Source organism: Anolis carolinensis, chromosome 1 (genome assembly GCF_035594765.1).
Source record: "Anolis carolinensis isolate JA03-04 chromosome 1, rAnoCar3.1.pri, whole genome shotgun sequence".
Lineage (NCBI taxonomy): Eukaryota > Metazoa > Chordata > Lepidosauria > Squamata > Dactyloidae > Anolis > Anolis carolinensis.
In genome coordinates, this window is record NC_085841.1 from 46,285,780 (window position 1) to 46,298,603 (window position 12,824).

General features: G+C 37.1%; 2 protein-coding genes across 2 annotated transcripts in view; one reads left to right on the forward strand and one right to left on the reverse strand.

The window, feature by feature from the left end:
* dnah8 (dynein axonemal heavy chain 8) overlaps window positions 1-12,824 on the reverse strand; it is a 171,759-nt gene that overhangs the window by 57,486 nt on the left and 101,449 nt on the right. The window contains exons 58-62 of the mRNA XM_062973653.1: window positions 11,949-12,071; window positions 10,540-10,670; window positions 5,964-6,117; window positions 4,151-4,315; window positions 3,188-3,414 (exon numbers count right to left, since the gene is read on the reverse strand). Coding sequence (XP_062829723.1) covers window positions 3,188-3,414; window positions 4,151-4,315; window positions 5,964-6,117; window positions 10,540-10,670; window positions 11,949-12,071 — 800 coding nt within the window. The remainder of the gene's footprint in view (window positions 1-3,187; window positions 3,415-4,150; window positions 4,316-5,963; window positions 6,118-10,539; window positions 10,671-11,948; window positions 12,072-12,824) is intronic.
* The window catches only part of btbd9 (BTB domain containing 9), a 376,867-nt gene that overhangs the window by 17,638 nt on the left and 346,405 nt on the right, over window positions 1-12,824 (forward strand). The window lies entirely within an intron of this gene.

The window sequence follows — 12,824 nt, forward strand, 5'->3', positions numbered from 1 at the left end:
AAAATTAATACAATAAAATACTATAACAGAAAATAACTAAAAATAATACAAGAAAATAATAAAAATATAATAAAAAGATAACTTACAATAAAATTTATTAAAAAATACAAATAACGTCAAATAAAAATTACACAATTTTTAACCAATACCACCACCACTTTGCCACAGCAACGCGTGGCCGGGCACAGCTAGTGTATGTATGTGTGTGTATATATATATATATATATATATATATATATATATATATGATTGTTCAGACTCCATGTAGCATAATTCAGATCCACTATTTATAGTTTCTTCTTGTTCTGGGCCTGTACAAGGACACATGTTGTTTCACAGTTTTTTTCCTTTAAAGCCCTTCTTTTTTAAAAAATGTTCTGTCCTCAATTGAGATTCAGCTCCTTCCTCGTCTTCCTCAGTTATTGTACCAGTCCCGTCTTCTTCTTCTGTTTCATCTAGGTGTCTCTCGGGTGAAGGACAAGTTAACTTCAACTCCCTTAGCATTTTGATTCCCTCTTGTGGAGTTCTCGCCGTAATTTTTTCCCCCCTTTGTAGATAACAATAGTTGCTGGGAAGGCCCAGGTGTACTTAATTTTCTCTGTTCTAAGTCTATCTGTGACAGCCTTGAAAGAAGCTCTTTCCTCTCTGGTTGATTTTGCCAAGTCCTGAAAAACTGTCACCCTGTTTCCATTGTATTTTAGGTCCTGGATCTTCTTTAGGGATTTGTAGACTTTCAGGCAGATGGACTCTCTGGCAAAAGCGATTATTACTGTCCTTGGTCTTTGCTTATTATGATTTTTATCTTTATCTACATATGAAGGTATTCTATGTGCCCGTTCAATGTCATATTCTGTAGCTTGTGCTCCAAATTCCTTCCACCATTCACTCAGGGATCCAATCAAGTCTTTATTACCTAAATATTCGGGAATTCCTGAGATCAGGATGTTTCTTCTCCTTAATCTATTCTCCAGATCCACTACTTTCTGATTCAAATAGTGCACATCTCGTTCCAAGTCTTTTATTTTTGATTCATAACATGACTGGTTCTGAAGAATACTCTGTACCTGCTCTCTTGTGTCTTTAACCTCAATAGCAAGATGTTCCATTGAGCTTTGCAGCCCTTGAACCATTTCCATCAATTTATCCAGCTTGGAATCAGTGGAATTGAGGTTTTCTGAAGCCATTTCAAACTGCTTGCCCCTCGCAATCTTTTTTCTGTCCACTCGACTGCCAGATGGTCTTAATGAGTATCAAAAGAGTCTGGTGATTTCCCACATAAATATCCTGAAATTCCAAGACTTAAAAAGGCTTCAATCAAGTGTTAGTCTTTACATGGTCTATTTGGTTTAATTACCATCATGAACTTAACACTCTGATCATCATAAGTCAATAATGTGACCCCAGACAGATCCAGAGTTAGCTGACGGGTAGCGAAGACCATCAATCCCTCATTCTAAGGTATGGGATGGGAAACCACAACTCTTTCAAGCCATCTCAATTTAAAAATGTGCCCTGTTGAGCAGTGCTGCTACTGTAGGAATATCACAATGAAATATAACTGCATTCAGAACTGCAGTCTTATATAAAAATACATCTATATAATGAACCAATTCTGTATTCATCCATCTACTAGTTCCATGACTGGTTTAACTCTCTCTGTGTGTTTTTATAGACATTAGGGAGAGGGAGAGGCATACACACACACACACATATGTTAGGGATGTGCAATTTTTTCATTAGTTGCCATAAGTTGTATCAAATTTGTTAAATTTGTACTTATATTGCAATATCTGACATGTGGGCATGGCCTGTCCCAAAAACTTAAGAATTGAAACTTATCCAATATTTTTGTTTGAATTTTGTAAATCTCAAAAGCCTCTCAAAGTCAGTTTCATTTTTTAGCACAAGGGTGCAAAGCCAAGCCAAAAAGGCTGTCTTTCCACTTTAAATGAGTGGTCTCTCACCATTAGGAGAGGGAAGCAACAGGGAGAAAGCAAAGTTCACTGGTAAAGAGACTGTGAAAGTACAGAATTCTGGGAAATGTAGTTTGGGAAGGTGAGGAGCCCTATGCCAGAGAATTCAAATTACATTTGCCCTAAACTACATTTCTCAGAATTCTGCTCAGCATCAGAAAACTCTAATCAAGATAGGTGAGAGATTTGTCCTTCCATAGCAGCAGTCAGCCAGAGTTACAATAAATTGTTGAATCTGCAAAGAGGAGGACTGACTGATACTTCTAGTAAGTAAATCTCTGTGCTGGGCTGAGAAAAATCCCTAAATGGAAATTATATAGGTTAATATGAGAGACATTCAATGAGATAGCTGTTGTGGCTTTTAAAAAATATGTTATTATCAAATTCCCTAAAACCAGTAGATGTATGAATATTTCTGAAAGTTGGAATGACCCCTGTTATCTTGAGTCATTGTATTGAAAATTCAAGGAGATGGCTCTTGTAGGTTTTTTAAACTGTTGTTTATAAAAAATTTCTCAAAATATCTGTGGATAAGTAAAACATTCTGAAACTTGATGGGCTAACAGTGGTAAATGTGTTCTACCATTGTGGCAAGTTGCAACCCAATCACTGTAAAAATGAGGTAGAAAGGAGCCCCTGAAGTTTCCCCATTTGCACAATTACTATAACAAAAAAGTAATGAAATTCTGTTACTCTCATTATAGTAACAAAATTTTCACTAACAGACATTTAGAAACACTTTAGGAACAAAGCACTGGCACCCCCTAATTTTGTAATGAGTTTGAAACATTTTTTCATCAATCGTACAGCCCTAATGCATGTATATTCATTCTAGTAACAAGTATTGATATTTAAAGTCAGAGTTACAAAATTATCACATTTATTTCTAATACAGTCAACCCTCAACATTTGTGGGGTTGGGGCACTGGACCCCCCATGAAAATAAAGGACTACAAATGAAGAAATTGCTATTTTCTAACCTGAGAGAACACTTCCATAGGAATTTCTAGGTTTTTCATCATGACTCTATGATCAATTTCTACTGGAAGATGGAGTCCCACTTTTCTCTAGATATCTCTAGGTCCTCCAGCATGATGAAAGGAAGTTGACTGCACACTGGAGGTGCTAGAGATTTTTAGAGAAAACATTTTACAAATGTATGAATAATTAAATCTGCAAAAAAGATCACAAATTTGGAGGAACAACTACAATACCTTTGGAAATAATTATCACAGCTTTCTGAAACTAAGTCATGAAAGATGCCCATTGTTTCTACCACTTGCGCTTTAACTTCAGGAGAACAGACAATATTAAAACCTGACAGGAAATAGTGTGACACAGCCACAAGGGCTTCCTTAGGCCATCTTGTGAACCAGTCCATGGTGCAGCCAGATATAAGACCAGGAAATTTCAGGGAGCGTGCTCGGAATTTTTCACCAACCTAGCAAGAATAACAAAAAATAATTAGAACACCATGTCAATGATATTGTATCTAGTCAAACCTACCTGTGCAACCATTTCAGTTTGACATCCTTCACACAGAACTCAATTCCTACTGTATGTATAAACGGTTTGTCAAACCTAGCCAAACTTAATCCTTTAGAGAAAAAGCATCCTCAATTTTGGAATGTGAGCACACTTTGTTTTTATCAGTCAGAAATTCTTCAACATTTGAATTTGTTGACATTATTACAAAAACATAATAGGGATTTTTAGATCTGTGGCTATATTAAGGAATTCCATTTGAAATCCTATCTCCCTTTTACAAAGATGGGAGTTTCATTGAATTTCACTTCCAAGTATACATGTGTAAGATTTAGATGTATTAATTTGGTAGTTCAAGTGGATAATTCAGGTGACACTAGTAGAACAACTTGCATAAAATCAGGCACAGATTTGAACTGTCAAGATATTACACATGTGGGGAAAACATTTTCATAAAACAACAACAACAACAACAACAACAACAACAACAACAACAACATTCATATATAAACCTTTAGAATTTCTTATTAGATTTCAATGAAACAAAAAATTACTTCATACTTTGAATGTGATTTTCCTGCTTCTTGGCAGGGGGTTTGATTGGATGGCCCACAAGGTCTCTTCCAACTCAATGATTCTATGATTCTATACTAAGCACAAGAAAAGTAGAGGTACTTGTAAAGGAAACTCACTGGAGAAAAGCAGAGGACCACATGAAGATTTTTCCTTGACCGTGTTATAAAATATTCATAAAGATTATCAAAGGTAGGAGGAATCCTCGGCAGCTCTTTTTTCATTACAGATATCAACCCTTGAGTTATTTCATCCATTTCATCCCGAGGGAATAAATTGGAAATCTTATTGAAAAACCAAAATAAAAGTAACATCCATTTATTAATGTTATCAAAACATAACAGTTTAGAAATTACAGCTCTGTGCTCCCACACAATTCTTTCAGGTAGACCTCTAAAGCAAGAGTGGTAACATCTTTAGGACCATTTCTGCACATTTCACTTTCCTATAAATTCTTCCACCACTGCCAAATCAGAAAGTCCCCTATAAAATAAATAGGAAACACTCATTAAAAAAAAAAAAAGAGGAGAGGAGGAATTGGTTCTTGGACTATTATTGTTGTTCATTTTCTTTTTTTCACAGTTCAGTATATTGTTTGGACCCCCTCCTTTTTAAAAATCCTGGCATTTGCTTTTTGGTAGAGCTGAAGATGGAAGAATGCTCTTCTCAACACCAATGATTGCCCAAGGACTCCCTTCTCCACAAGAGCTTGCCAAAAGAGACAATACATTCAACAAAACCAACACATTTCAATTAGACAAAGAATATTTTCTCTTGTAACTTAGTGTAAAAAAGGCCCCATCTATATTGATCATTTACTGCAGCTCCAAGCCAACTTGAAACTGTGGTAGTCAGAAACCCACACAATGACCACAGTTTCAAGTCATCTGCACATTAAAGGGATCATCTCATCTTCCCTCGTGTGCGGCAGTTCTAATTAAAGCAGCAGAATGTGGAGCACATTGTAGATATCCACTCTTGCTGAAGCATTTTGAAGGCTTCAGGGTGAGGACATGAGGGGGTTTCCAAAAAATGTCTGATGTCATGGCTGGCTAGCAAAGGGCTGATTGAATCCCCAGGAAGGACTAACTGATTGGCTTCAATCCTAATTGTCACTCTTCACTTTTGTTCACTTCCTATGCTTCTGGAGTGGAAATGGGGGTTGGGGTGGAGTGAGGAGAAGCTCACAGAACAGTTTGAGGCCCAGTTCCATAGTTAATGTAATCGTCCACCTGGCAATTGTGAACACACTGATTTGGAACAAATCAGTCCAAAACTGTCAATCAAATCACCTGTACATTAAAACTGGTTATTCCAAACTGCATTATAGCATCAGTGTAGATGTGTCCAAAGCCAATTAAACAAAATAGCTCAAGGCACCAAGAAGCAACAATTATCCCATAAGTGCAATGAGTACAATGCAGACAAAGCACCCTACCCCAGCGAAGCCAAAGGGGAGGCTGGAAAAATAACCAGATGAAGGCTGTATTAACTAGCAAGGATGGGGGATAGTTCAAGCAACAATCAAAGGGGATTCAAGAGAGTTGGAGATGGGTAAAATATTTGTTCACTCCACGCCCCTTCCTCATGTCACAATGCTTCATTTGTTTCTCCCTCATTCCAGAAGGGCAAATGGTAGGCTCTCTCTGCAGTCTGTGTTGCAGGAGTTGCAGAGGGAAGACCCAGATTCCATACATTATTGCTTGCATCATACATTGCCACAAAAGCAATCATGATCAAAAGATGTGAAAACAGAAATTACCTTTTATTCTGAAGTAAAACTATGTTTTTTATTATTATTTCTGTATGTACACAAGCTATATTATATCTGCCTTGGGGTTAGAAAGATCAACAAAAAAAACTTTGACAATAGTAGTTATTTTAATTATTATAATAACATAATCTAAGAATACTGTATTGATTGAAACTAACCTCTCCAGAAGAAAGCAAGTTATTAAGGTATTCCAAAAATGCCTCGTCTTTTATTTCATTGTCTGTGAAAATAAATGTGATTCCTTTTCCTTCAGCGCCAGCAACTCGATATAAAAGCTTTAGGTCATCTGTGAGATTGGTCACATTGTATGATCTGAGAGTGGGACCAGAAAAACAGGAGAATCCTAAACCGATAACGTTCTTTGTAAACTTCATTATATTTGAATTGATTTCTTGGCCCTGGTGATGGAAAGTGTTTGTTTGTTTCCTTGAAAATATAATCTTGTAACCTTGGGCAACGACTATTTTCACTTACTGACCTGCCTATACCCATCTGAAAACAGCAACCTTTCTCCCACCAGGACCACTTTGCTGTGGTCTCCTATACTGATATTTAGACTTTTCAGGATCTTCCATTTTTGAAATAATCCTATTTACTAAAGCCTCTTCCTCCTTGTAACAGTAGTTATAGTTTTTTAAAAAACTTCATGACTATTTTTTTTTCTTTTGAGGCTTGGGCATTATTTTGATCTTTATCTTTGCTGTGTATTAATACTTTTCTAGAGCTTAACTATCTCCCATGCTGCCTTATCAGCAATTGGGGGGCAGGGGGAGCCGGGTGGTGATGCTTCCCCCCATGGGATGAGGGTTAAGTCAAGTCGCATGGAGCAATGGCTTCTCCAGCTCCACCTCCTGGCTGAGAGCCCATGAATATGCTACGATGGTGGTGAATCCATGGGCTTTTGTGATGAGGTTGTGAGTTCCTAACAACTACTCATTGAATGCAAAATAAACTAGGTCTAGCCTAGCACTTTATTTTCAGACTTAGTGGTGTTTCTCACACTAAATCCACCAGTTGTATATCTCGCATCTCCATCCCATTTGGAGACACTTTCTTCAAAACTGATGTTACTCTAAAATCCCTGTTTCCTCCCTCATTTCCAAAGACCTTTACACTTAGATCTAAAGCTAGGGTTTGTAACACAATTGAAATAAAATGTCTTTAAGCTACTATTTCTGGAGCATCTGTAGAGGAATCAGGATTGTTACAGTAGATTGATGTACTCTGTTCTACTTCCAATTCTATTTCTAAATCTGAATGCCTGTTCCACCAAATTCTAGATTTCTTATTGCTTTTCTTTCTTCTGTTTTGTCTTCAGAGTTCTCAACTCTTGTCCTGTGACTATTCATCTTCTTGTCTGTCATGAATTTCCCTATTTGCTGTCCCTGTTGTGATGGAACTACTTTCTGTGTGTTCCTTTCTTCTGTTTCATATGATATTCATTAATCTTTGGGATTTATTAGGGACCTTATCCCATGCCCCCTCCCAAATTCTAAAATATTTCTAATCCACTGAGGCTACAATTTACAATGGAGCTCTTCCCATGATGCAGGTGAACTTCCCATCAGCTCCATCGGGATTCCTTAGGGAAACATCAGATACAGCCATAAAAGGGGAAGGGAGGAGAAGAGATCAGAGATCATCTTCTGGATTTAGGAATCAGAAAATAATGGAAGAAAACACCCAAAAACATGCGGGACAGTAGTTGTCCAATTTGCCCATGTGTGATGACTCATGGGCTTTGTAGTCCTGTTCCTAGTACTATTGTGGCAGACGAAGAGGAAAACATGGGATTTCCGCCATTTCAGCCAGAATCGGAGCCTCTCCACCTGGAGGATGTTTGTCCTCAAGAATGTAGCCAAACAGGCCTTGGGCAGAATTCCCCCCCGTTTTCCGGGAGGGACAATTATAATAGAGATAGAGGAGCCAGAGAGGCTAATCGCCGGAGCCTGAGAATCGCTGCCAAACAACTAGCTGATTAGGTCTGCTTCCCTTGGGAAATTCTAAGGAGTCATGCATCTGGACAGAGTTGGGTTTCGCTTCTCGTTCTCTAGGGAAAGTGTTCTGTTGGCGGGAAAACGAGACCCAATATAGGTGCTGGTCGCAAGGGGAACTTTGCGGAGTCAATTGTTCAGCTTGAGGAGAGAGATCGTGTGTGGACTTCGTAACCCCAGTTCCTTGTTTCCCGGATCAAGTTTCCAGTCTTGCCTTGTTTCACGGACTTCCTTGGACTCTGTTCATGTTCCATGTTTGCCTCGTTTCAAGTCTTTGATCTAGCCAAGAATCAAGTTTATTTTCCAGCCTTGTTGTCAAGCTACATTGGACCTTAAAGACTCTGTCATTCCCCACACTATTGCTTGGCAAAGTGTGTGTTTCGGTCAAGTGGATTATAACTTTGGACTCTAATATCTTATATTGGACAATACATTTCTGGACTATATTTGACCTCATCTGAAAGGTCTGCTTCTGAACTTTATTCTTCACTTGTTTTTATTGACTTTATATATTTCTATAATAAAGATATTAGATAGATTCTGGCCTCTGTGTAAGGTTATTGGTGCTCTGCAGCCTGGGTCCTGACACCATGTTTCATCTCTTCAGTGATGTGAAGCAATGGACGTTCCTGTGGAAGATCACCTACCAAGCACTGACATTTATCTCCCAAAATCCTGCTTCATGAGCCTGGCATGGTAATGTTTTTAATTAATGTAATCATTTGAAATACCAACATTTCAAAATATGTTTGTGATAAGAAATGACAGATGGAGCGATGTGCTACAGGACTAAATGCCACAATAATATGATCCCCCCCCCCCCCACACACACACACACACACATATACATCTAATGGAACACGGTTCTAGGAGACTAATTTATTCTTAGCCACTCATTCCTTTGAAATAAATTGATTTAGTCCAATTTTGTTTCATTAAATAAGACTCCATTGAATTATTACATCACTGCCTGAAACGCTCCGATTTCTTTGTTTACTGCCTTCATAATCACCTCTGTAGACTGGCTTAACCATGCTACTGTTCTGCTGATATAACTGAAGTCTACTGCGATTTTGCAATTTGGAAGTCTCCACCTACTGCTTTTTCACTATGTTGGTTTTAATGCTATGGCTGAAGGATACACTTATTGACTGCTTGGGTAGTCTGTTTCTCTTTCCTTATGCTGCCAAGGCTTGTTCCCTCTTCCAGAAATGTCAATCACCTCCTGCAGTTTTGTAGCTGCTTGTTTTGTCTATCACCCCACTGCAGCCTGAAGTAATTCAGGTTGTTTTTTTCTTTCTATGAAATGGCAATTGGTATTTCTTTATGTTTTTATATGTGATCTATCATCTTGAGTACACACCTTTCTGACTTTCTCTTTTGTTGATGTAGATATTGAAAGATTCCCCAGTATCATTCCCATTTATAGAAATAAATATGCTTTTTAAGACTTTTTAAGACTTTAAGACTAGCAGGTTCAGAGACTCGCTTGGCAAGGGTAATCTAAAGGGGGATAATTTTATTATTATTTCAACACCTGGTCTCCTGACTTGCAGAGGGATGGACTCAGCAGCTGTTTCCTACACAATTTGCTTCTTTTAATTTCCAAAGTCAACATTGCTTCATTTTTTAATCTCCTCTTCTGATACTTTATTTTTTTTCTGAATTCCCTGGATAGTAATTACTCTAACTCTCTTAATGTGTGTGAGTGAAATGAAAACATAACTTACCTGGCAAGGCATTAAAAAATGGACAGTGAATGAAATAGAATTAACAATGAAAACAGAAAAAGAACTTTGAACTTCTCTATTGACATCTGACGCACCTGGAATACCCCATGTGTAGTCCTATCCTGTGAAAAGTCAAATGGTGTAGTACGGAAACAGAAGTTTCCAGATAAAGCAAATAGAAGAGGAAATGATATGTTCTTTTGTTATATGAATGTCTTACCTTTCTATAAACTGGAGCATTCCTCACATTCTGAACAATCCCCAAATAACCAATAAGGTAATGATAAATGGTAGGATTACCACTGGACTACAGCCTGAAGCCCACTTGTGCACAAATACCCAGAGCTGTTGCTATAATTGCAATCTTCCTCCTCTCTCGCTAATTTTTCTTGGTGCTTTCATCCTCCATACACCCAAATTCATTCACACACATTCCAGAGATCCTTTAAGAATTAAATGCTATATGCTGTTATAATGTAATATATTGGCATATAAAATGACATGGCAAGAATTGACAGTGGCTTCTATGTCATGGGTAAAGTGAATTGCCTCCAAATTTTATTCTAATTTTAAGGAACTATTTAAGTTGTTGAGTTTCAATCCGAAAATGGATCCAGTGCCTTCGATAAAATTCACAGCAAATTCAATTTATTATTAACATGGAAACTTCTTAGCCCCTGATTGGAACAGGAGAGGAATATTTTTGGAGAATAACAGTCATATGCCTGATCTAGCCTCAGCATTATCAGCAATACTTTGGTAGATTCTGGGCCCTTCTACACAACCATATAACCCAGAATATCAAGGCAGATTATCCACAATATCTGCTTTGAACTGGGTTATTTGAGTCCACACTGCTATATAACCTAGTTCAAAGGAGATAATGTCGGATTTTGTACAACTGTGTAGAAGGAGCCTCTGTCAGTAGGAAAGCAAGAACACAAATACATAACAAAGGTAATTGTCATGATGAGATGACGAAAATGAGATGAAAATGTATTTTTTCTCACCTAGTTAAAGTTATCTGGAATATTTTATATCCAGCAATAAAAGAAGCCAGTCTTGAAAGACTCTGTTTTCCAGAACCACCAACTCCTACAAGTAAGGCATTTCCACAAGCTGTCCGAATTATTCTTGAAATCTATATTACACAGAGCGAGACAAAACCAGAAAGAAGCAGAGAGTTGTTGTGTTTAGCCAGTTATACAATGTTAAATAATTATATAAACAGATATTCTGAAGATACTTCTTCTGTTTTAATATCCAAAGGTCTATAATTTAATTAGTCTCAGTTGATATTCCTCTTTTAAGATAGCAAAATATCCTTTATGCAGCATCTGAATACAGCAAACATCTTCACATGGTAATTTGTTAAAGCCTATTTGACAATAGTCAGCGGAGACTTCTGCAGAAGCACCAAAAAGATGTTAGATCATCCAAACTCTGTAAAGGAGATCTATAATTTATATCAGTGCTTCTTGGGCTGCCTGATGTGAGGAACTAGCATTTTTATTCCCAATGTGCCTAGGGCTACAGACTGGTAACAAATTCTTATTTCCTTGATTTTCCTCGTTTCTTTCTTTCCTGGAAATTGCAATAGCCAATGGCTTATGAGACCACCACACTGAGAAGAACTGATTTATACTGTACTATTTGGCAGTATAGTATTCCTATTATAAAAGCATAGGATTGATCCAGCTACATGTAAAGTGTGGACTCAAATGTAAACAAAACGTTGGAACAAGTTTATGATAATTGAAAGTTTTTATAATTACAAAATCAAGTCTCAGATTCAATAGTTTGAAAAAATTGTGTCTACATTCAGATTTAATATGACTACCCAAGTACTCTCTTCATAGTGTGTGTTCTTCAAATGTTAAAAGGCTATTCCTAGTGCCCTAGACAGCATAACCAATGCTAGGCAATATTGAAAGCTGTGCAATATTCTAAATCTTCAATTTTTTAAATAAAACTTGACAATCTGCTGCTTGTTTTGCTTGTAACTCATGCTGATTTCTTATTTATAACAGTAATAATATAATAAAACTTCATTTATATCCACCCTTTCTTCCTGTAGGGACTCAGGGCAGTTTACAACAAATCGGCAAACATTAAATGCCATAAGGTTCTGGACAAAGAACAAAATAACCAAAACCACCCAAATACCACAAAACAAATCGACATCCACATTAAAATAATAAAGATATTACCAATATTGAAGGATAACAACATAATTACAAATTCACACCTAGCTTAAGGAAAACAAACAATGAAGATAAACAAGATTAAAAGTATGAAATTAGTTAAAACTTTATGCTTTTTCTCAATGTCCCTGGAAACAATGATAAAAGGCAGACAATAAATGGATTGAATAAATAAAATTACTAACTTGAAATTATTGTTATGTGAACACACATACCTTCACAAGATGAGTTATGGCATCTTTGAAAAATACCAAATCAAGGAATCCACCTCTAACAGTTTCATTATATTGTTTCTGGTAAGACTGCAGTTTCTCAGATAAAAATTCAAGGCTTGGAATCTGAAAAGACAGAAAACAAATACCTAAATCCAATAGCTAGTTTTAAGAAAACTTGGCCCAATTAGTAAAGAACTCACAGAACTACTAAGGCCTCTTCTGCACTGCCATATAAAATCCAGATTATCTGCTTTGAACTGGATTGTATGGCAATGTAGACTCATATAATCCAGTTCAAAGCAGATAATGGAGATTATCTACTATCATAATCTGGATTATATGGCAGTGTAGAAGGGGCCTAAGGCTCCTTCTACACTGCCATATAAAATCCAGATTCTCTGCTTTGAAGTGGATTATATGGCAGTGTACTCATATAATCCAGTTCAGAGCAGTTAATGTAGATTATTGGTTTTATAATCTGGATTATATTGTAGTGTAGAAGAGCCCTTCTTAGGGCCCTTCCAGGCAGGCCCTATATCTCAGGATCTGATCAAAGGTTTTCTGTTTATCCCAGGTTATCTGGCAGTGGGGACTCACATAATTTGGTTTAAAGCAGAAAACCTGGGATCAAATCCTGGGATATACGGCCTGTCTTGAAGGGCCCTTGGGACCCTTCTACACTGCTATATAAAATCCAGATTAACTGGGTTGTTGTATGTCTTTCGGGCTTTGAATGAAGATTAACTGCTTTGAACTTTGAATTGAATTGAAGATTAACTGCTTTGAACTGGATTATATGGCAGTATAGACTCATATAATCCAGTCCAAAGCAGATGTGAATTATCTGATTTGTTAATTTGGATTTTATATGGCATT